This window comes from Ammodytes marinus (genome assembly GCF_949987685.1).
Source record: "Ammodytes marinus genome assembly, chromosome: 15".
Taxonomy (NCBI): domain Eukaryota; kingdom Metazoa; phylum Chordata; class Actinopteri; order Uranoscopiformes; family Ammodytidae; genus Ammodytes; species Ammodytes marinus.
Window position 1 is genome coordinate 9,714,215 of NC_137219.1, and position 24,879 is coordinate 9,739,093.

At 37.0% G+C, this 24,879-nt stretch overlaps 1 protein-coding gene across 1 annotated transcript; it reads right to left on the reverse strand.

Annotated features, from left to right (window-relative positions):
• Nucleotides 1-120: 120 nt before the first annotated feature.
• Nucleotides 121-24,800, reverse strand: LOC307261667 (uncharacterized protein; the record flags this gene model as incomplete). Its single annotated transcript, XM_080042240.1, has 38 exons — nt 121-3,099; nt 3,224-3,256; nt 3,341-3,385; nt 3,477-3,518; nt 3,616-3,660; nt 3,783-3,824; nt 3,973-4,020; nt 4,884-4,931; nt 6,233-6,277; nt 6,843-6,878; nt 6,971-7,003; nt 7,197-7,235; nt 7,521-7,565; nt 7,704-7,745; nt 7,986-8,033; nt 8,366-8,434; nt 8,511-8,549; nt 8,631-8,675; nt 8,766-8,813; nt 8,910-8,978; nt 9,079-9,123; nt 9,241-9,282; nt 10,006-10,101; nt 10,655-15,208; nt 15,413-15,550; nt 15,713-15,772; nt 19,952-19,978; nt 20,078-20,125; nt 20,231-20,275; nt 20,423-20,527; nt 20,640-20,759; nt 20,882-21,025; nt 21,253-21,396; nt 21,853-22,008; nt 22,126-22,230; nt 22,319-22,402; nt 22,499-22,681; nt 24,791-24,800. The coding sequence occupies 38 exons, from the start codon at nt 24,798-24,800 to the stop codon at nt 3,014-3,016; spliced, it is 7,053 nt and encodes a 2,350-aa protein (XP_079898366.1). The 3' UTR covers nt 121-3,013.
• Nucleotides 24,801-24,879: the final 79 nt, after the last annotated feature.

Below are 24,879 nucleotides of genomic sequence, written 5' to 3' on the forward strand. Positions count from 1 at the left end.
GTTTAGCTGGTGGCCAGTCTAGATGTTTCTTTGATGGGTTGATCTGTGGTGTTGGAATTTGGCTTTGTTACCTCAGTATTTAAAAAATCATGAAACTCTCGCAAAATACTGCATGTGTAATCAAAACAATGAGGAGAATGTTGGCTATAATACAGATTCCTGCTTTTATTCTACCAATATCAATGATTTATGGAGAATTATCCAGTGATACAGTAACATCCAGCATTAGACAACTCTAATCTTAGATGAGAATAGCCTGATGATTTATAATGATGAAATGGGAGGATGATCTAGATTATCAAAATATCTGGACTTAGAAATCCACTATTACATGGGAAGGTGTTTTAAAATGAATGCAACTTACAATGTTAGGATTAATAACATAAATATGTAAATATGTCAGTGGTGATTTTATACAACTGAAGCCAGGGAGTAAAACACCATACGTTTCATGACGTCTTAGTGATACAAATCTTTAGATCTTAAAATAAAGACAAAAAGTACAAAAGAAACACTTGCATTGCTATGTTGTCATGTCAAATCTCTGCTATTCACAAGTATAAGGACAATGTAATTGACAAATGGTAAACAATTTAATTTTAATTTGAGTTAAAGATCAGATTCAGTAGCAATTGTTCAGGGATAAAACTTTCCATTTATTTGACTATTTATTTACAGTGAGATTATTCCAGTAATGAATGGTGAGATACTTATGTCATGTTAGAAACACAATTGAGGGACAAATGTCATTTATCGGTGTCAAATATATTCAAGTAGCTATTTAGTGATACCATTCTCAAAGTTGAGGAAGAAAATGTCACAAAAACATTTGAGAGCATAAAACGGAAACACACACGTCATGCAAACACTTTTCAAGGTCTCTCCGACAAACATACAGTCTTTTAATAACTGAAAAAATTAAAAAATGTATGTATTGCACATGTTCAACTGTTTAAAGTGGGTCTGCAAATTGAAATTAACATGATTGAAACAAATATTTTTTCTTTTGTCTCTGTGAATGAAAATGTCTGTTTTTCTACACAATCAACATCATCTTTACTAAAAATACAATAATATAAGAAAAAATCGAAGACACCATCATTATGGGACTAAGCCACATCATAACTTAACCAGTGATAGAGGCGCATCGCCATACGACTCAAGCTTTTACAGTACAGTTACTGGAGCCTGAGCTCACTGTGAGCTACAGAGGGTCTAATGCACCATCTATGAACTAATAAAGTGTGTTTCTATTATTTTAACAATAAAAAAATATAAATGGATTATTTTTCATCAGATTTGGGATTAGTGACACAAGCTGTAATAACTGTGTTCTATGCATCATATGGAGCCAAATCTCAAGAACCATATGTAAACAGCAGCTGGTACAGGCTGAAAATGAATGCACCAGTTTACGTCTGAGGTCATTCACCCAGTCACATGACGCACAGATGTAGCCACGTTAGCAACATTCAGGTTGTTAAATATGACCTTGCAGCTCTTTTGTCCTCATTCTTCAGATATTTCAAACACATGACTTGGATTTCATTTCTGACCAAAGTCTGAAATCATGTAACATCACATGCACAGGATACTCATAATCTCTAATAAGACACCTGTTACCAAGATGTACTAATATGAGATATGCTTTGCCATGTAATATGTTAAGAAACATAACATAGATGATACTTTTCAAATGCTTTATGAAGTCAACTTGGAACATCTTTCTTTCTAAAATATTTTCAGGAACTTCATAGTTTGTGAAAATATTGTGCTCAACAAGATGTGCTCAACAAGTTTGCAAAAATATATTGTTTTGTACACCCTGTCAAAAAGCCACTGACTAGTGGCTAGTTACAGCGGGGTTTTGGTCTATCAAGGAATTGCTCTTAGCCACAGCAGCCAATCCCTTTTTTTACTGTCAAAAATAAATAAATCGTCACCTGTGCCCTATTTTTTAGTTTCCCAACTTGAAAAACATATTTTGATATCGGTGCAAGAAAAGACTTGAACTCTCCCACAAGTAGTATCACATAATCTTATTATGGAACAAATCTGATACCTTAAAGTTAGAACAGCTTAATCTGAACTCAAACCTTGTTGGGACTGTGGAGTTTTTTTTTCTAGCACCGATGACAAAATGAGGAGCTGGTGCACGTGTGTACAGTTCAATAAGACTTTATAGGTAGTGTTTCATCTAAACATTTGGGAGCTCTCATATACAGTGCATGGTCATTCCTTTTGACACTTAACAAGTAGACTGAAACAAAAACAACTTTCCTTGTTCGTACCCATTGGAGAAAAAACAGGAATATGTGTGAAAAGTTATTTCGAAACGACTGAAATAATACAAATAAATCATAATGCATTAATATTGTAAATGCCCAATTGATGATTCAAGGGTTGAAAGCAGGATTAAAAACGTTGCCATCTACAATACAAAGAAGACAGAAGATGAAATAACACAGATGACTGAGGATAAAACTGTATGTTTAATTATTGTACAAACCGCATTTCAAGTAAATATGGTCTTAGAGGAATTCAACCCCTTGAATCAGCAAATGTGGCTATATTTGTACCCTGTTTACTGTGTATTTGGACATATTCTACACTATGTTCTTTCCTTAAAAAAATGCACCTTCTCATGTATTGACATGTGTTGCTGTAAAGACCTAAATTAACTAACCAGAAAATGTATATCTTACTTTGAAATGCTCTCATGATATCCACCTTTCAAAATAATTGAACAGACACACAGCCTTAAAAATAAAGAAAAAGATAAAAGGAATGACACTTGCATATATTTGGTATGAGAGCTCAACCAAATCTGGAAATTTGAAAAAATAAAATCGGTCCATCACATTTAAATCACCCATCATCCTTTGCTGTCCAACAGCAGTAAAAGGCAAGCTGCGTTTCAGCAGCTACGGGGCATGAGGTGATGTGATGTGACCTTGTCGTTATCGGTGATTTGAGTAAATCGTAAACCTCAGACTGGATTCAGACTGATGATTCAAACTTGAAACGGTGAGAAGGCGTAGAACGGAAACTGAGCCTCTTCCTCGTCCACAAAGAAGCACTGGAAGTAAGGCATCTCATCTGCATAGGGAGTCACAGGACAGCAGAATGTATAACTGTACAGCCTATACAGTATGTTCCTCAACTCTCTACTATTGGCTCTCTCAGAGGATTTTTCACTGTGAGAAGGGGAACTTGTACTTACCCTCCATGAGAATGTTGTCTGATAGCAAAGGCTCTGCAATGAAAAAGAGAACACAATGTTAACCATAAAACAATACAGTGTAACATTACCTTATATGACGGCATCCCTATACAGTACCTTTTACTTTCTCTTCCTTGGCAACTTTCTTCTCTGCAGCTTTTTCTACAACAAAAAGAAGATTTTTTGAAATAAGAAGTAATGATGTACTTTTAAAAAAACACTCAGAATTGAATTGCTAAGCAAATATCGATACCTTTCTTTGCAGGCTTCTGTATCTCTTTGAGAACTCTGTCCACTGTGAATGGAAGATTAATAACTATTATTAGTCAACAATTCAAGCTGCTTCTACTATAGATTCTGGCGTACAGACATTTTTCTGGATTTGATGATACCTTTAGCTTTCTCTTCTTTGGTTGCCTTCTTTTCAACAGGTTTTTCTGAAAAAAAAAGTTAAGAAATCAAGAAGGTTGTTTTTGTCCATTGAGTTATTCAGCAGTGTGCATTAGCACGGGTAGAGTAAATTGTTTGTTTGGTCATAACGTTACAGTAGATAACATACCTTTCTTTGAAGGCGCTGCTTCTTTAAGAACTCTGTCCTCTGCTGTAAATCACAAGGAGTTACAAATATTTTTTTTTCAATATTGTCCAATTTTGTTCGTATTTTGCCAAGGTGTTTTCCATACATTTTTGGATTATTGTAGATCTATTCATGTAATTAAACACTACTCAAAGCTGACTGTATGAGGTACCTTTCTTTGTTGCACTGGGTTTGACCTTTTCTTTTAAAACCTTGGGCTCTGTTTCACAAATATTAAACAAACACAAGAAGGGGAATTACAACATTGTTTCATTGCCAGGCAAAAGAAGGTTTCAGAATTATCGTCTCCCAGCAAAATTTAAGATTGACTTTATCTTTGTTGCAGTTGTAAGCCAGTGCAGCATGTGCATATTTTTGTGATGACGGAGTTGTTGGCTCTCTTATTTACTGTAGCATATTTTCAAAAAGATATACATGTTGTTCTGAAAATACATGAATAAGATCCCATGGCAGAGCAAACGTTGAACACATCTCCACCAAGAACATTTTTAGGGATGTTAAAACTACTGTACTTACATGCAAGATACTGGAAAATATTACCAAACTTTCATTAGAATGATCGTCTATAAGCTTTAGATTTGTAGACAAAAATCAATTTTCTAGTATTCTGTCAATGATTGTCAGTAAATCTAAGATTTATTACAGAATATTTTTCTTGCTGAATAAAATCTCAATTTAGATTGTAACACTCACATTCGGCAAGAACATATTCTTATTCTTCAGCAGCTTCTACTTTTATAGATTGTAATCAGATGACATGCTGTACTCAGATTACCACTACTGGTTAAATGAATTGCTGCCACTACTAAATCTACACACATGTACCTTTCTTCACACGGACTGGTTTGGTCTTTTCCTTAGAAATGGCTGAATCTTAAGGAAGAAATTGATAAAACATACTGCTCTTTAAAAAATCTGTGGCAGTAATTGCTGGCAGCATATGTAGATTAAAGACTGTAAAATGTACTGGATTGTTAGCACTTTGGTTCTTGAGTCATATAAACCTGCTCTAAATGACGGTGATATGTAGAATAATAGATGTTATTGTTCCAGACACCCTACCTTTCTTTACTGCAGTGAGTTTGTCCTTTTCTTTACGAGTCTCCGGTTCTGCAAAAGGGAAATCAAAACGTAAGAAATGGACAATCGGAAAGACAGAGCTTGATAATTAAAGCCCCAACAGTTAATTTCAAGACATTGCATATTTCTACGGAAGCCGAGGATGGCCATGCTTAACTTTTAATGCCATTATGTATGTATGTAAAAAATAACTAACTTGCCCTTTTTCTCAAGATCACAAGATTATTGAGAACTCGATTAATATCATTAAAATGAGCTTTGTTTTCTTGAGATCAGGAAATAATGAACTCAAGAGGTAACAAATTTTTGTGATAATGATGGTTGACTCGAGATAACAAGGTAATTAACCCATGATGTAAAAAAAACTGTATTTAACATAATACGTAATAAGAGAGAAGAATATTATGTTTTCTCATTGACCGGAGAAAACAAGCTCTGCTTTATCACAAGATATTGGCATTAAAAAAATAATTGCAAGCACAGTCATTCTTGGTTTCCATATGTTGCAACTTGAGGCACAGTGAAATGTAATATCTAATTTCTAAAAGCTTAAAGCAGGTTGTGGCAAAGCTACAACTAGAATGATCCTATTAGTGAAAAAAATGTGATCTTCATTGAGCAGAAACTGAATTTGTGGCTTTCCCATTAGCTTCTGATTTGGGCATTTCTGCAAAACAATGATCTAAAGTGTGCTTTCATACGTGCATTTTTATATGTTAAGATAAATAAAATAGGCATGTCATTTAGTTTTACCTCTTCCGAACCACATTTCAACATTGAAGACACATTTTTCACGTTTGTTATGCAGCACTTTGCAGAACTACCTGCTACACCTATCCAAACAAGCACTCAGTATTTATATGCATCACTGCATGGAAACAGCTGTTTGCAAATGGAGCTGCTGCAGATAAATCACTCCCTGTTCACTCTCATAATGTCCTCTACAATGATTTAGTGTCACATAGGCAAAGTGCTTCTTTCCCTTAGTGAGCGACCCAATTAGAGCTTTTACAGAATACTGTGACCTACATTGTGGGACTAGATCACCAAACTGTAAATACAATCCCACACTGTTTATATGGATTACTGCTCCCACTGAAGCACCACTAATGTACCTTTCTTCACATGGACTGGTTTGGCCTTTTTCCTCAACAAAGCTGAGCCATCAGGGAGGAAATGCAATCAATACATGTTTGACATTTGTGCTCATTAAAGGAAAATGCTGTAGTTATAGAGCAGTGGGGTTTGCAACAAAAATGTATCTTAAAGTGTATGTATTTGTTACTTTTAATGACAATGTAATTTGAGAAGTCACTGTTGTTTTTTTGTACCTTTTGTAACAGCTGGTTTCACTTTGTCCTCTGGTACTTTGGGCTCTGAGTAAATAAGAATGTAAGCGTTTATTGATAAGCGTTAAATAGTTTTGTTGTTATTAAGTGTGATAACAAGTTATAGTTGCTTTAGGAATATTACAGCACTATAATATACTCTCATTTGCCAGTTCATTAGGTGGACCTTTCTAAGACAAATGCAGTATAATTGTTTTACCTTATACAATTCAACAGCATCATAAACTACAGCCTCCAAAATCATCCTATTGTTGAATCATCAACTCCCTAAAACTTTCAACAAGAACTGAACATTATAACTTCCATTTACTGCTGTATTGTTGTTTTAGATATGTGTACCTTATAAACTGCCCATTGAGTGTTGATGATATATATATACAGTATATATATTTTTAAATAATCTACAACCCCAGAAAATCATCTGCAAGCAAATCAGCAGCCGGCTACCGTTCCTCTTTAGGAGAGATTGGACGTTTTCCTGCTGTGTTTCAGCCACTGGTTTAGAAGGAACTTATTCAAGTGGAATACAATTTTAACTTTTGGAACTAAATATTAATCTGAAATACTATGTCTTGTCGATGATAATATTTACCTTTCTTTTCGGTAGCTGCCTTCTCCTTTGCAGGTGCTGATTATATCACAGGATAAAATTATGTAAAATTTTACCGTAAAGGATAGTTAGCTTTTTTACCAAATAATGATGGATTATATCTGCATTACCTTTTTTGGCCAGAGCTGGCTTGGCCTCAGGTTCTAAAGAGAAAGAAGACAAAATATGCAGGATGGTGATTCTTGCTTTTTGTGACAGTCGTACTGATGAACGAAACAATTAAATTAAATCACATTTTTTAAAGACCGGATTGAGATGTTTGCTAATCAAGCATAACAAACTAGCCTGGACATGTATTTATTCTATGGGAGGTGGTAAAGTATAACTGAACACTACCTTTCTTGGAGGTTTTTGCCTTCTCTTTGTCAACAGCTTCTACAGTGAAAAAGGAAAAATATCACAATAACTCTATTTGAAAAGCTACAAGTCTAAAAAACACTTAACGCCCATACAATGTGTCAGTTTGTTCACCTGTCACAAAAGTAACAAAAAATTCTGGGATATCACATATTTAATTTCTTTGATATTGGGTAACCGTTGCCATTTTGAGCTGTGTTTTTATTGTGTGGCAATAGCATGCAGCTGGGATGAGCATTTCATCAGCAGTACACTTAGCAACCAGCTACTAAATCACTACAGAAACACACTTAGGCTGCATACCTTTCTTTTTATCAGCAGATCTACGTTTTGCTTTGATAACAGGTGCTAGAAAAATACATAGCCCGATTAATTCTAATGTGATAAACCACAGAGAAACCACTGTTACAAAACCACAATCTGATAATATTTGAAATAGAGACAAATACATTGTGAAATTCATAAAAACACTTAAGACATGCAAACCTTTTGCTGGCTCGGCTTTCTTCTCCTTGATAACCTCTGCTTCTAAAGAAAAAGATAAAAACAAAACATTCCGACAAGTTGGTAATTCCCACGTTATTAAAGCTCATTTAAGCAGTTTATTTACATACTTAAATGCCTGGCACTGGCACGTAAATCAAGCATTTAGACTACAAGTGGTTTAATAATCACACTGTCAAAATAAAAAATAAAAAATAATATATCTAAATAAAATTAATCATGTATGATGTGTTTGTTCAAACTAGTTTAATCGCTTTTAATCACCTTTTTTTGTCGGTGCTGGTTTGACTTTCTCTTTTGGAGTTATTGGCACTATGAAAGGAGGAAATATGACAGAAAGATGGGTTGAGTCACAAAACAGTGAAAACACCAAGGCACTCCTATTGAAAAAAGTAAAAAAGCCTTTATTGATGCGGCTACTGCATGGCAAAAAGTATAGAAAAACGCATGGGTTGAGTGTTTAAAAAATAAATAAATAGAGATTCACTAAAATTCAAAATTAAAAGCAAAAAATAACAGTTTTGAAATTGTTTAAATTACAAACTTGTAAATGGATGCTGAGCAGTTTGCATTGAATAATAAAGGCACACTGTAGTGGTGAGCATAAAAATATTCAAGTCAGCAATGTAAACAAACAGATGCACCTTTCTTCAGTGGAACCACCTTGACCTTTTCCTTTGATAGTGACACATTTTTGTGCAACACTTCTGCCCCTGTAGAAAAAAAACAATGAATGAGAAGGAAAATCAACCATTTTTTTTAACGTTAAATCCATTTGCGTCTTCTTACCTTTAACGACTGCTGCTTTAGTCTTGAGTGGAGCAAGTTCTTTGGAAAAAAAGGTTTGTCTTTACAAATGATAACTTGATACATTGGAATGATTAAGCTAAATACACAGATCCCTCTTACCCCTCTTTGCCAGAACTGCTTTGGACTGTTTTGAAACCTCAGCTGCTGAAGAAAACATAGTACACAATGTTCAGTATGCAAAACATACAACATCATTACCATTTTGACCTTTAAAATGGTTAAATTGTGCCATACTCGTCTTTACAGGGACTGCTTTGACTTTTTCTTTTGGCACATTGACTTCTAGAAAAGAACATATAGGTGCCAGCTTAGAATCATCAACTTGCTTAACATGAAAGGATCTGAAACCAATGAAACTTCTCAACCAATACAAATTACCTTTTTTCACAAGCACTATCTTGACTCTCTCTTTCACCAGAGAGGCGTTTTTGGGAGTGCCCTCGTGTGCTGTGAGCAGAAAGCAACAAATGTAATACACAAGTTATTTTAGTTCAAGATGAAGTTAGTTTGATATTTTTATGTAAATTATGAAATGCAAAACTCTTACATTTTTTCAAGGTTACTGTTTTGGCCTTTTCTTTAGCAGCAACTTCTGCGTGTCAAAAACACAATGTTTTTTACAGTAGGATGGTATTATATCCATTGCGACAATAAATCATTGGTAATTAAAACATTATTGTAACTTAAAAACGTATAATTGGTGTGTTACCTCGATTTGGAGGGGCTGCTTTGGCCTTTTCCTTTGGAGCCTCTGCATAACAAAGTAGGACAAAAAGTTAGTGCAACATTGCAATTGGAAAATCCTAAGACAACAATTCGGGAGTTTAAAGTTTTCCTCATAGGAGGAATGTCTGCTTAACTACTTTATTAGGTACACCTATCTTAAACTAATGAACACTTACTATCACTCCTGTACATTCTGCCCTCATGAAGGTCTTCATTTTCAGTTTGACAGTTTAAAAAAAAGATTTAACAGAAAGATCAATAGCTTTTTGTGCTGTTGCATTTTACAGAGAAATGTCTATTTTATTTAGCCTCATTGATATAAATAGGGTAATTTAAGTGTGTTTGAGTTATTTATAAAAAAAACTCTCTATAGCATCACTGAGTCTTTGCATTACCTGATGTAACAGGTTTAGATTTTTGCTGTGGTTCCGTCTTGGGCTCCTTGTGAGCTGCTACTAGTGAAAAAATCTAACAATATATACATAAAAAAGAAGATGATTAGCTCATCATGGCTAGGTCATGGCTACTCTATGCCAACCATAACTTGCGTGAGACAAGGACAACACAAGGTTAAAAGATGGTGCTATTCAATCTGTCGCCTGATATGTCAGGTACTTATCATCATGTAAATCCTTTAAGTTCTAGTGTTATTAGTAGGACATCAGTTTAAACTACTCTTTATTCCCTTTGATACATGTGTAAAGATTCAGTAATTTCCTATTGTTCATGGAAGTGAACTGCTACTTACCTGTTTTTGTAACATTAAGATGTTCCTTCTTTAGGACAGGAACTATCTGCTTTTTCACAACTTTTGGCATCTTTACTGCCCTCTTGGGTTCATCAGCTGAAATGAACAGCAGAAAGATTATACTATGATTTCAGTTAAATGCAGGGTTTTTTCATTTAATTTAGGTTTTTGCGGAATTATGAATTATGAGAGCAAAACAACAACTAATATTTAAACAACTTGTTGTGAGCTTTGTCAATACAAAACTTGTCAAAATGCTCTGCAAACATAAATGGTATTGATAAATACTCTGGTTTAGATCAGGGAGGCTGTTCCTCCCAATCACCACTCTCCAGGTGTCTCCATCATTGCCGATGTGCATTTTGAATTCTCCCAGCAGAACTATGGAGTACCCTTATAGACTTCCACCAGTCACAACTCTTTTGCCTTTATAGTCCATAAGGTCTTTATGAACCATTCTTAGTCAGGCCCCTCACCTGAGACCATTTGCAATTGGAGACCCTACCGGGAGCCATAGGCTCCCAATATCACAGCCCACAAGGTTCATGGGGACACACAAACATCTCCACCGTAAGGTGATGGTTCACAGGGGAAGAGTAAATGTATCTTGCGTAATTGCTAAAAAATTATATTGCTAGCCCGTCCGTACCTGTTTTGGTGTCGTTCTTCTTTACATTTTCTTTATCTATGGGACTCTTCTTGATTTCTTTCTCCTTTTTAGAAGGCTTACTATGTTCTGTTCCTTCCTTAGAGATCTTTGGTTCCTTTTCCTCCATGGGAATCTTCTTAACTCCTTTCTTTTCCTTGGAAGGTTTCTCTGGTTCTTGTTTTTCTTCAGAGTGTGGTAATGGTACTGTCCTTTCTTTGGAAGGCTTCTCTTGCTTTCCCCCATCCTTTAGCTCTTTAGAAGACTTAACTGGTTGTTTCTTCTCTTTTGAGATCTTTTCTAATGCTTCTTTTGTAGGCTTTGCTGCTTTGTTCTCTTCTTTGGGAGGCTCTTTAACTTCTTTGGCCTCTTTAGTTGGTTTTTCTTGTTCCTTTTCTTCTTTGGATATATTCCTTGGTTGTATTTTTTCTTCAAGATGTGTTTTCACCTTTGTAACCTCTTTAAGCTTAGTTGGTTCTTTCTCTTTTTTGCGAGGTTTTTCCTCCACAGAAGGCATTTTATCTTCTTTGTCTTCCTTGGAAGGCTTTGCTTCTTTCTTCTCAACCTCTTTTTCCAGTTGTTCTTTCGCTGGTTTCTTAATTTCTTTCTCTTCCTTAGGTGGCTCCCTTTCTTTCTTCTCCTCCTGAGAGGGTTTTTTCAAATATTTTATTTCCTTAGGTTTCTTTACTTCTTTCGTCTCTTTCTCCTCTTGAGGCTTTATTTTTTTCTCTTCCTTAGATCGTTTCAAGTCTACTTTAGGTGGTTTATTGACTTCCTTTTCCACTTTAGGAGGTATCCCGACTTCTACCTCTTCTTTGGAAGGTTTCTTGACTACCTTCTCTTCCTTAGGTAGTTTCTTGATCTCCTTCACCTCTTTGGGAGGTATCTTGACTTCTACTTCTTCTGTAGGTGGTTTCTGTGCTTCCTTCTCCTCTTTAATTGGTTTCTTGACTTCTTTGTCTTCTTTAAGTGGTTTCTTGGTTACCTTCTCTTCCTTAGGTAGTTTCTTGATCTCCTTCACCTCTTTGGGAGGTATCTTGACTTCTACCTCTTCTTTAGAAGGTTTCTTGACCTCTTTCTCTTCTTTGAGTGGTTTTATGACTAGGTTCTCTTCTTTAGTGGGTTTCTTGACTCCTACCTCCTCTTTAGGTAGTTTCTTTGTCTCCTTCACATCTTTGGGAGGTATCTTGACTTCTACCTCTTTGGAAGGTTTCTTGACTTTTTTCTCTTCTTTAAGTGGCTTCACGACTAACTTCTCTTCTTTGGTTAGTTTCTTGGTCTCATTCACCACTTTGGGAGGTATTTTGACTTCTACCTCTTCTGTAGGTGGTTTCTGTGCTTCCTTCTCCTCTTTAATTGGTTTCTTGACTTCTTTGTCTTCTTTAAATGGTTTCTTGACTCCTACCTCCTCTTTAGGTAGTTTCTTGGTCTCCTTCACATCTTTGGGAGGTATCTTGACTTCTACCTCTTCTTTAGAAGGTTTTGTGACTTCTACCTCTTCTTTAGAAGGTTTCTTGACTTCTTTCTCTTCTTTAAGTGGTTTTGTGACTACCTTCTCTTCTTTGGTGGGTTTCTTGACTCCTACCTCCTCTTTAGGTAGTTTCTTGGTCTCCTTCACATCTTTGGGAGGTATCTTGACTTCTACCTCTTCTTTAGAAGGTTTCGTGACTTCTACCTCTTCTTTAGAAGGTGTCTTGACTTCTTTCTCTTCTTTAAGTGGTTTCGTGACTACCTTCTCTTCTTTGGTGGGTTTCTTGACTCCTACCTCCTCTTTAGGTAGTTTCTTGGTCTCCTTCACATCTTTGGCAGGTATCTTTACTTCTACCCCTTTGGAAGGTTTCTTGACTACCTGCTCTTCTTTGGTTAGTTTCTTGGTCTCCTTCACCTCTTTGGGAGGTATTTTGACTTCTACCTCTTCTGTAGGTGGTTTCTGTGCTTCCTTCTCCTCTTTAATTGGTTTCTTGACTTCTTTGTCTTCTTTAAATGGTTTCTTGACTACCTTCTCTTCTTTGGTTAGTTTCTTGGTCTCCTTCACCTCTTTGAGAGGTATTTTGACTTCTACCTCTTCTTTGGAAGGTTTCTTGACTTCTTTCTCTTCTTTAAGTAGTTTCTTCACTACCTTCTCTTCTTTAATGGGTTTCTTGACTCCTACCTCTTCTTTAGGTAGTTTCTTGGTCTCCATCACATCTTTGGGAAGAACCTTAACTTCTACCTCTTTGGAAGGTTTCTTGACTTCTTTCTCTTCTTTAAGGGGTTTCATGACTACCTTCTCTTCTTTGGGTAGTTTCTTGGTATCATTTACCTCTTTGGGAGGTATCTTGACTTCTACTTCTTCTTTGGCAGGTTTTTCATTTTCTTTCTCTGCCCTGTGAGGTTTCTTAGCTTCCTTCTCCTCCTTAGGTGGCTTCTCTTCTTTAAGTGGTGTCTTCAAGGACCACGTAACCACTTCTTTAGGTAGTGGCTTAGTCTCCTTCACATTTTTGGGATGTGCCTTGACTTCCACCTCTTTTTTGGAAGGTTTCGTCGTTTCTTTCTCTTCCCTGTGAGGTTTCTTAGCTTCTTTCTCTTCTTTAAGTGGTTTCTTGACTACCTTCTCTTCTTTAGCGGGTTTTTTGACTCCTTTGTCTTCTTTAGGTAGTTCCTTTGTCTCCTTCACAACTTTGGGAGGTATCTTGACTTCTACCTCTTTGGAAGTTTTCTTGACTTCTTTCTCTTCTTTAAGGGGTTTCATCACTACCTTCTCTTCTTTAGCGGGTTTCTTGACTACTTCTTCTTCTTTATGTAGTTTCTTGATCTCCTTCACATCTTTGGGAGTTGTCTTGACTTCTACCTCTTTTTTAGAAGGTTTCTTGATTTCTTTCTCTTCCCTGTGAGGTTTCTTAGCTTCCTTCCCCTCTTTAGGTGGTTTCTTGACTTCTTTCTCTTCTTTAGGTAGTCTTTTGGTCTCCTTCACCTCTTTGGGGGTTATCTTGACTTCTACCTCTTCTTTGCAAGGTTTCTTGACTTCTTTCCCTTCTTTAAGTGGTTTCTTGACTACCATTTCTTCTCTAGGTGGTTTCTTGGCCTCCTTCACCTCTTTGGGGGTTAGCTTGACTTCCACCTCGTCTTTGGAAGGTTTCTTGTCTTCTTTCTCTTCTTTAATTGGTTTCTTGGCCTCTTTTACCTCCTGTGGAGGTATCTTGACTTCTACTTCTTCTTTAGGTGGTTTATGTGCTTCCTTCTCCTCTTTGATTGGTTTCTTGACTCCTACCTCTTCTTTAGGTGGTTTCTTGGTTTCCTTCTCTTTAATTGATTTCTTGACTTCTTTTTCTTCTTGTTGTAGTTTCTTGGCCTCCTTCACCTCTTTGGGAGGTATCTTGACTTTTACCTCTTCTATGGAAGTTTTCCTGACTTCTTTCTCTTCTTTTAGTGGTTTCTTGACTTTTACCTCTTCTTTATGTGGTTTCTGTGCTTCCTTCTCTTTAATTGGTTTCTTGACCTCTTTCTCTTCTTTAATTAGTTTCTTGACTTCCTTCTCCTCTTTGATTGGTTTCTTGATCTCCTTCTCTTCTTTAGGTGGTTTTTTAGCCTCCTTCTCCTCTTTGGGAGGTATCTTAAGTTCTAGCTCTTCTTTGGAAGGTTTCTTGACTCCTACATCTTTAGTTAGTTTCTTGGTCTCCTTCACATCTTTCGGAGGTATCTTGACTTCCACCTCTTCTTTAGAAGGTTTCTTGGCTACTTTCTCTTCTTTAGTTGGTTTCTTGACTTCTTTCTCTTCTGTATGTGGTTGCTTGGTGTCCCTTCCTTCTTTGGAAGGCTTCTTGACTTCTTTCTCTTCTTTAAGGGGTTTCTTGACCTCCAAAACTTGTTTGGGAGGTATCTTGATTTCTACCTCTTCCTTAGGTGGTTTCTTGGCTTCTTTCTCATCTTTGGGAGGTATCCTGACGTCCACCTCTTCTCTAGAATGTTTCTTGGCTTCCTTCTCCTCTTTAGGTTGTTTTTTGACTTCTTTCCCTTCTTTAATTGGTTTCTTGACTACCTTCTCTTCTTTAGGTGTTTTCATGGCCTCCTTCGCCTCTTTGGGAGGTATCTTGGCTTCTACCTCTTCTAAGGAAGACTCCTTGACTTCTGTATCCCCTTTAATTGGTTTCTTGATTTCTTTCTCTTCCTTGGGGGGTTTCTTAGCTTCTTTTTCCTCTTCAGGTGGTGTCTTAACTTCTTTCTCTTCTTTCAGTGGTTTCCTAATATTTATCACCACTTTAGATGGTTTCTTGACTTCTTCTTCAACTTTAGGGAGTTTTTGGGCCTTCTTTTCTTCTTTGGGAGGTTTATATGATTCCTTCTCTTTAAGTAGTATGTCAACTTCCTTCTTTTCTTTGGTAGGTGTCTTGACATCTATCACCTCTATATGTGGTTTATTTTCTTCCATTTCTTCTTTATGGGGTTTATTGACTTCCTTCTCCTCTTTGGAAGGTTTTTTGACTTCTTTCTGTACTGTGGTTGGCTTCTCTAATTCTTTCTTTTCTTCTTTTTTGTCTATTGAAGGCTTTGATTCTGTCTCCTTTTTCGGTTCTTCATCTAAAAGTAATCAGCAAAGTGTCAGTTTTTTATGTACTGCATGTTGTCCCAAACAGACACAGGTTCATGTGCATGTACTGTAAAACTAGGTTAATGAAACATAAATATTTCTTTGGAGAAACAGTTTTTCTATTATGTAATAGCAGGTTGTTTTTGACATATTTAAAAAATGTATCCTACAAAACTTAGCAGCCATGTCATTACCTTTGGGCTTCTCTTGTTCTATTTTGAGGGGTTTGATCTCCTCCCTGCGTTTTTCTTTTTTAGGTTTTGTCAGTGCGGGCTTGTCAAGTTTGTCGTCCTCTTTTTCCTCCTCCTTTTCAGTTTCTGTTGCTTTAAGGTCTGTAAGCAACAATAAATCTTTATATGCAAAACTGTCTAGTGTTCTTGTGAAAGAGCACATTATTGTTGCTATTCCAACTGATGAATTCAATTAGAACATTAAGAAATATAAAATTGGTGTTAGGAGTAAGCAACATGAGGTGCACAGGTTTTCCAATTTACCTTTGATAACGGCATCTTTTATTTCTTCTACTGCATGTCTTTCCTTTACATCGTGGAGAACTAAATGATATCATACAGAAATAGTTAAAAATTAACTGTGCATAACAGTGCAGTACTGACTAGTCATCTGACCTGTTGTATAGTCACCTTGACAAATAATCATGCTGAAATAAGTAATAGAAGCGCTGCAGAGCTAAAAACATAAAATCAAAACCAAAAACAAACCAAATGCTAGATAATATTAAAATGTTAACAAAATCCGGCCTTGGAGCTAAATACAGAAATGTACAGACAGTAATAATAATTCAGCATTTTTCAATAAGTACTATGAGGGGGACAGTGAATAGTGCAACAGATTGTTGTTCCCAAAATTGAACCAATATTTTCCTCAGCCTGTTAGCTCCATCTAGCTGCCACACATGCTCACTGTTAGGCAAAGCCTGTTAGGTTAAAAGCAGTAACACTGAAGTACACACTCATCACTTTGAAAATAGATCGGTCTTTCCTGAGTCATCAAATTGAGAAGAACTCATCAAAAGAAGCTGTTATTTCCCTTTCCTATTATTTCCAAGTCCATATTTCCACGCAGCTATTCACAACTTTAATCAGTTACGATCTTATAAAAATGTCTCTATATTTGCTTCTTTAAAAGTTATCCAACATTTTGGTTGTATTATGTAAAAACTTAAAACTTTGGGCTCTGCTTGCTGATTGAACAAATGAACAGACACAATATTAACAAAAAAACAATGAAATTAAAATATGAAACATGTTACATCAGTCATTTAACCAACATATGTTAGGCCCTCGTCATTTCACAACCAACTAGTCATAAAGCATTCAAGAAGTCATTTGAAAACATGTTAAGAAAATGTAAAGATGATGTCATTCCTCATTCATCATTATGAACACACACAATTTCGAGATATTTTCATCACCTGATAATGAAAACAAATTATGAAAACTATGTGATGGTTGTGGGTGTACCTTTCTCATGCTTGCTGAGGTGCTCAGCTCTGGAACCCACTCTTCTGAGCCTCACGAAGGGAACATGAACTTTTCTCTTTCGTTTGGGCTCAGTTTTCCCACTGTCACTGTTGTTGTTGTTGTTTTCATCATGATCATCTAGGATGTCGACGTATTCATCTTGGTCATGAACCACTGTTTCTTCTTCCTCCACCACATTATCAGATGCAGGTACTATGCTGGCATTTTCAAGTTTTTCAACTGACACAATTCTAACATCAAGTTGTTGGATAGAAAGCTGTAGTTCTTTTTCATCATCTTCATCCACCTCAGTCTTCTGTCTTACCTCCCTCTCCTTTTCTAAAGCCTCTTCAACATCCAGGTGGAAAGTCTCCTGCTCATGTTTGACATCGGTGTCAGTAATTTCAATGTCTTCTTTGTCTCTGTCTTCATCAACTTGAAGATCTTTATCATCAGTTTCCTCCTCATCAGCCTCTTCTTCTATTTTTGCCTCCTCCTCCTCCTCCTCCTCATCCTCCTCCTCCTCCTCCTCCTCCTCCTCCACAAAATCGTCTTCAGACGATTCCTCTTCCACTGCAGCTCCTTCGGTTGTTGTTTCCTCATCCTCCTTGGTGTGCTCCTCCTCTACCATCTCCTCCCTGGTTTTGGTTTCCTCGTCTAACATCTCTTCATCCTCTCCTTTAACCAAAACTTCTTCAGCATCGGTCTCTTCTTCCTCTTCCTTCTCCTCTTGCTTATCTTCTTCTACCAAATGTTCCTCATCTACCATCTCTTCAATTTTTTTTGTTTCCACCTCTGTCATCTCCTCTTCCTCTCCTTTAACCAAAACCTCTTCAGCGTTTGTCTCCTCTTCATCATCATGTTCCTCTTCTTCCTCCTCCTCTTTCTTATCTTCTTCTACCAAATGTTCTCCCTCTACCATCTCCTCCCTGGTTCTTGTTTCTTCCTCTACCATCTCCTCCCTGGTTTTGGTTTCCACCTCTGTCATCTCCTCTTCCTCTCCTTTAACCAAAACCTCTTCAGCGTTGGTCTCCTCTTCATCATCATGTTCCTCTTCTTCCTCCTCCTCTTTCTTATCTTCTTCTACCAAATGTTCTCCCTCTACAATCTCCTCCCTGGTTCTTGTTTCTTCCTCTACAATCTCCTCCCTGGTTCTTGTTTCTTCCTCTACCATCTCCTCCCTGGTTTTGGTTTCCTCCTCTACCATATCCTCCTCCTCTCCTTTAACCAAAACCTCTTCAGTGTTGGTCTCCTCTTCATCTTCTTCTTGCTCCTCCTCTTTCTTATCTTCTTCTACCAAATGTTCTCCCTCTACCATCTCCTCCCTGGTTTTGGTTTCCTCCTCTACCATATCCTCCTCCTCTCCTTTAACCAAAACCTCTTCAGTGTTGGTCTCCTCTTCATCTTCTTCTTGCTCCTCCTCTTTCTTATCTTCTTCTACCAAATGTTCCTCCTCTACCAACACTTCTCCTGTTTTTGTTTCTCTCTGCTCCTCCTCCACCTTCCCTTCTATCAAAACCTCTTCAGCGGTTAGTTCCTCCTCCTCTTTCTTATCTTCTACCAAATGTTCCTCTGCCCCCTCCTCCACATCATCTACCACCTCTGCTCCTGTTTTTATTTCCTTCTTATCTTCCTCTTCTACCATATCTTCTGTTTTGGTCTCCTCCTCCTCATCTTCATCCATCTCTTCTCCTGTTTGTGTTTCCTCGTCCTCCTTTTCTCCTTCCTCCTCCTCTTCTACCACAATGTCCTCTGCTTTAATATCTCCCTCTACTTCTTTATCATCCCCTGTTCCTAGTTCCTTCTCCTTTTCTGTACCATCATCATGATCTTCCTCCTGTGTTTTATTTTCGTCTTCCTCTGCTGTCTCTTCCAGTTCCGTTTCCCTTTCGCTGTCATCATCAAGGACTCCATCGTCTTCCAGTGATGGTTCATGTTCTGTTTCTTCAAGGTCAACGTGTTTCACTAGTGGTATGATAGGTACAAATTTAGTGCCTGTAATCGATCTTGTACCTGACTAATGAATGTGACAATTAAAGAAAAAACTTATGAATACCATCATGTTCCTCTGCCTCTTTCACATCGGCTTCACTGGCAACTTCAGTGGGAACTTCAGCCTCCTCCTTCTCCTCCTCTTCCATCTTTGAGTCGGTGGGTTCACTTAAGTCTGCAGCAGCTGCAGCTTCATCTTTGGCAGCCTGCATGATCTCTGCAACTGTATTATCAAGCCATGTGACATATCTTATCTGACCTACAGCTCCAAATTTTCTTTTGTTTTTAGGTACAGAGGGGATTTAATGGGGGTGAAATGGGAACGATGATAATGTACATTCATAGCATTCTAAAGTACACACCACATGCTGCAGTTAACCCCATTTTCCCAATCGCCTCGAATAGCACAAACTATTACATTTCTTGGGGACTATTCTAGTGCATATTAAAATAACATGGCAGAACTATGTATTCGGGATTCATTCAAAATTAGCTAAAGTGCCCAGGTTCGTTATAGTACAGCAAAATGTCGACCAGTTCAATTATAAGGTTATTTCCCTCAAAACCTTACCACTTCAAGTAATTTGAGTCAATTATATTTGGCGGCTAACTTTTGAAACATGTGGTGTAGACTTGTATGAATCTGTGCAACATTTTAATGAATTATTCCACACAAAAACAGTTGTCTTCCAGATACATACAGGATATTACAGAGGTTTAAAAAGGTGTAATACAGGTTGCAGTTGGTCAATCAATCATACAGAAAATGCTTGGACAATGCAGGAGAAGGCAATACTGTAATGCAACTCCAAAGGACAAATATTAAAGGCAATACATCATAAAAATTCAATCAAAAAAAAAGTAAAATTAGAAAAACGACTCAATGGTAAGAAAAGACAAATGAATGCAGAGTTGAATGAATGTTTACATCCAACTAATTGTCAGTGAGACAAAAAGAGAAACGATGCAGTCACTAAATCCAATTCAACTGAGTTGCATAAATAAGTACAATAAAAGTATTTGTGGTTATGATGCATATTTTTCATGCTATAATTTGATAAATGAAAAACAGACAAACAAGTTGAACGCACTTCAGGCTCGCTGTATTACATTGAGAGCGGCGAGGCAAAGTTGAGACAAGTTCATTCACAAATCGACACAAACGTGCATACAAGGCTGCTTTTTGTTCGTAACACACATTGCACCTGTCCGAACAAAAATGCTACAGTGCACTTCTGAAAGATATTATGTTTTTCTTACCCTTTTCAATAGGAGGCAGAAATTCACCTACATTACAACAAAATAAAAGACAATTAGCTTTGTTATTTAAGAAATTATTTTTTGTGTTGAAGCAAGTGAGAATGGAAAAATATTATCATTACAAACCTTTCCTTCGTACCAAATTTATATCAGATGGGGAAGCTTCAGTTTCATCTAAACAAAGAGAAGAAAAAGACATGTTATGCAAATGGGGTTTAATTTGGAGTCACGGTTAGTAGGATGCGTTAAATGTATCAAGACTGTAATAAAAAGGGAAACCTTTTTCAGTTGCTACGTTTACATCCGGTGTGGCAACAGGTTCACCTAAAACAAGAGAAAGAAAATATGATAAAATATGTGCGTCATGGTATCAGCATATTTTTCCAAGTATATTTGTGTTTTTATCTTTCCACATGAATAGCGTTGACACATTTGAGTTGGAATTATTTCCTGTTTAACTAACAGGCTAACCTTGCTCGCCAACAAGCATGCTCGACATGTAGGCCAAGAGCAGATCTGTCTTGTCTGTGAGCTCCGACGCTACGTCTTCGACAATGGACACTTCAGGCATGATCCCTGAAATATCAGCACACCACAAAGTCAGTTACCATTGCTCACTCCTCTCTCTAATTCTAGAGAGACAGGCGTAGGTAGGTAGTCACAACATATATGTAACATGTCACCGGACCTTGTTCTCCGATCAGCATTGTGGAGAAGTAGCTCACAAGCATGTTTATCTGCTCTGTGGTAATTTCAGCCGTTCTCTTCAGGACTGACATGGGGCTAAATCCCACAGCGTTCTGGATGTCTGATCAACACAAAAAAGTCGAAGTGAAAAGTTTAAAGATAGCAAGCTATAGCAGAGTATACATGATAGGCCCACACATACAAAGATTAGGTTATGGTTAAAAACTATGTCAGATACTTTACCTTGAACTGTGTCAAGTATTACATCCAGGATTGCACAGAGCACACCCTGGATGTATGCTGCTATTCCACTCACAAAGTCATTAGTAACAATGAAGGCATTTCTGCCAATAACCACAGGGTCAATGAAGCTAACATCAGTGGTTCCTGAGAAGAACAACACACAATCAAGTCAAACTCCAGTGAGTCTACAAATCCTTTTTCTGTTATTCAGACATTTGATAAGGCAGTTAAATACACACAGTTAAAGCTACTGTCCACTAATGAATCATTTTCACAACAAAAAATGAAAGTAGTTACAGTTATTGAGTATTAATAATGTTGATTTATATTGATCCATGCGCAACACAAATGTGAAAATGTGAGTCAGTTACCTTTTGTCATGTCCAGTATGCCGTCTGTTATGGAGCAGAGCCAGCCCTGGAGGTAGCCCACTATTCCACTCACACTGTCATCAGTTACACTGAAAAAACCTCTGCCGATCAACACTGGATCCATGAAGCTAATATCAATGGTTCCTGAGAAGAAAAAAACACAGAAAAAAATCTAAGTACAAAGAGAAAATGCATGAAATCAATACTGACACTATGTTAAGTAGATTTGAATTGTAAAATGTTAGAGGTTATAGGTTAGAGAGATGTTAAATACCTTTCACCACATTCAGAATAGAGTCCAGAATGGCACATAGCCAATCCTGGATGATTTCATTAGTAACACTGTAGACACCTCTGCCTATGCACACAGGGTCAATGTAGCTAAGATTAAGTTCTCCTGAGAAGAACAAGGACATTTGTGAGGGATATTAATGAATAAATGATCAAATTATTGAAGTTATTGAAGTTTTGCTTGAATGGATCAAATGATTATGATAATGTCTTCTTTACTCCGCTAATTAGAATACATTTTCATGTTATTTTCTTGTTAATAAAAATGGGAGACAGACGAAAATTAGCATAACAATATGAAGTACATACCTTTAGTTATATCCAATATAGTATCCAATATAGTATCCACAATGGCACACAATGTGTCCCTGAGGGCGCCCACGATTCCACTCATGAAATCATTAGTTGAATGGAAAGCTCCTCTACCAATGACCACGGGGTCTACGTAGCTGAGGTAGAAGTTCCCTGTAGTTTTTTAGGGGGGGGGGGGGTGAGATGGAGATAATTGGAGTTATAGTTATATGACATATAGTATATGCACAAACAGTTTTTCTTAAGTACTATAGGAGTGTGTTTTCATACCTTCTTCATCTGAAAAATAGCGAACAAACCCATCTTTTGCTTCCGTTATTTCCTCAGCAGCGTAAATGGCAGCAGACCTGGGGTCACTTAAATCAGGTGCACATTCTAGGGAGCCAAAAAATAAGTTAGAGTCATACAGTATAATTACAACACTACAAAAATGTGAGGCATTTATGCTGTCTCTCTTATGTACCTTGAAACTTGTTGAGTAGACTGGACACCTCATCAACAGCGTTGTTTACAGCTTGCACAGGGTCCGTCATAATTTGCTGAATGTCTGAGATTAATAACAGAGGTATAGATAACTATGCATATCTGATGATTGGAATGAGTTATTAAAAAATATGCCTTTTTAAAAATATTTGTGACTCACCAGGGACTGCTTTGTACTCCACAAAGTCAAACATCACCACTCCCACCACCACCCAGGAGAGGAGAGCAGCCAGGGCAATCAGCAGCTCTGCAGACACTTTCAGCTTACCAAGGAGCCCCAGACCATTGGACTTCACCTGTGGTGCTGCTGCTCCAGTGGACCCACTGGCTGCAGAGGAGGGTCCTTCATGTTAAAGAAAATATATTAAAGTCTCTCTTAAAACTCAAAACTCAGACTTTGCTTTGACTACACTAAAGTTTTTTGATTTGTCCTTTTTAAAGTCAGTAATGTAAAACTATTGGTATAATCCCCCCACCTTTTTAACAGTATATAACTCTCTACAGTGGTTTGCAGGTTAACTTTGTAATTCATTGGAAAAAGACAACATTCATAGGTGCATTGAGAAAGGTATTTTACTTATTTTTTTTACTTTACGCTTTGCCTATAAGTAGAGAGGAATGAGTGTGTCCTACTCAACATAATCAGATAGATAGATAGATAGATAGATAGATAGATAGATAGATAGATAGATAGATAGATAGATAGATAGATAGATAGATAGATAGATAGATAGATAGATAGATAGATAGATAGATAGATAGATAGATAGATAGATAGATAGATAGATAGATAGATAGATACTAGATAGATAGATAATTCACCTAATATGTTAGTTTATGTTATGTGCATCTGTGAAAAGAGCATTGGCTGATATATTTCCATCAGATTTCTTTTTCAACTCTAAAACCTTAGAAATCAATTGTCATGCCTAAATCAGAAAAAAACACAACTACACATCTCAAAATAAGAGTTTATCACTCAAAAACTCAGCTAATATTCTTCATGACTGTGTCGGTTTGTTTTCATCACATTTGCCTAGAAATGACAGCTTACAACAAAACAACTAACATGAGATTTTGATCCAAAGGTTTTTGAACTCAGATTGGCACGAGGAGATATGAATATAAATGAATATAACACCTTTTTAATTCTGCGCCCGACTCACCTCACAAATACGGACAAAAAAACAAACGTTTTCCAACTTTAACTTCATGTCTGACCACATTGCTCACAGTAAAAAATGGATGGAGAAGATATATTTTTAGGGGCTTTAATTGAGGACGTGGTTCAGTAAATAATAAGTAAAAACATATTACTTTATAGGGAAAGAAAAGTGTTTGCAATCGTGTTAGATATTATCTTGTAAGCAACAAACTAAGATTAGCAATTAGCTTTAACAGAAATATACAATTCCCCTATGTATTTTAATAACAGCAACAACTTGTAACTTTAACACTGTAGCATTTTGCAAAGGTCAAATAATTGACTGTGGTATGTTTGAGAAAATAATGTCCTTCATAGCCACCTCTGCTGTCTCATCATCTACACATTCAGCTAAACCAGGTGAAGGATATCTCCTTTGCAAAGAGAGGGATTTAAACTTCAAACGTTGGAGATGGTGGGTCTGACCTTATCAAATGACACCCAAGTGACAGAAATTGATTGAGAGTGTTATATGCTAATCTACAAAAATGTACCTGGAATTTCTGTCCGATTAAAGATTCTGAGAGACAGGAATTGTTTGCCAACGTAAACAGGTAATCCCAACATATATGCACATGATTCCCACCTGTTAAGTATGTCAGAAATGCCTTGTGATGGATTTTAATGACGTCCTTGTCACTATCAACAAATAGAGTGAAGCAACACTGCTGTACTTTCCAACTTGGACCCGGTGCCAAAGTGTCAAAGACACCTTGTAACTGTGAATGAACTCAGAGCATGCCTGACTCATGATTCACATCCTCATATACAAATGCTGGATAATGAAAAAACTCAAATAGTCCCTTCAATCAACTGAATCATGCAGGAAGAACAGGTGATGTCAGTATTTCACAACAAGTGTAAACTGATTCTACAAGAAAACTACCAACTCATGTAAGCCCTTAAGCTTAATCAAACAAAAGATGTGCTGGTAAAAGCACAACTTGTTTGAACAGTTCTCATAAGAAGTAGGGTTATTTTTAAATGGCAAAGGAAAAAAAAAGTTGTTGGAAAACCAGAGGTCAGCTGCAGCAGCAGTCATGTCCGTCACAAGAGACTAATACTCTGGCTACATGATAGCCAGTATTTATAGCAACCGACTTCCAACACATTTTTCTAAGCAGACAAACCCTATCAAAACATGCCATTTCTTTATTACATATCATAAATAGTTTAGGTCTTCGGTGATGTATCAAACAGTAAGGGTTGTTTATTTCTGAGCTGATGCAGGTGTACCTTCAGTCCTACCTCCAGCCATGGTGATATGGAGACAATTTCAGGTATTATCCTTTTTGTTCGGGGCAGAGCCTCCTCATGCAGAAGTGAATGAAAAACGA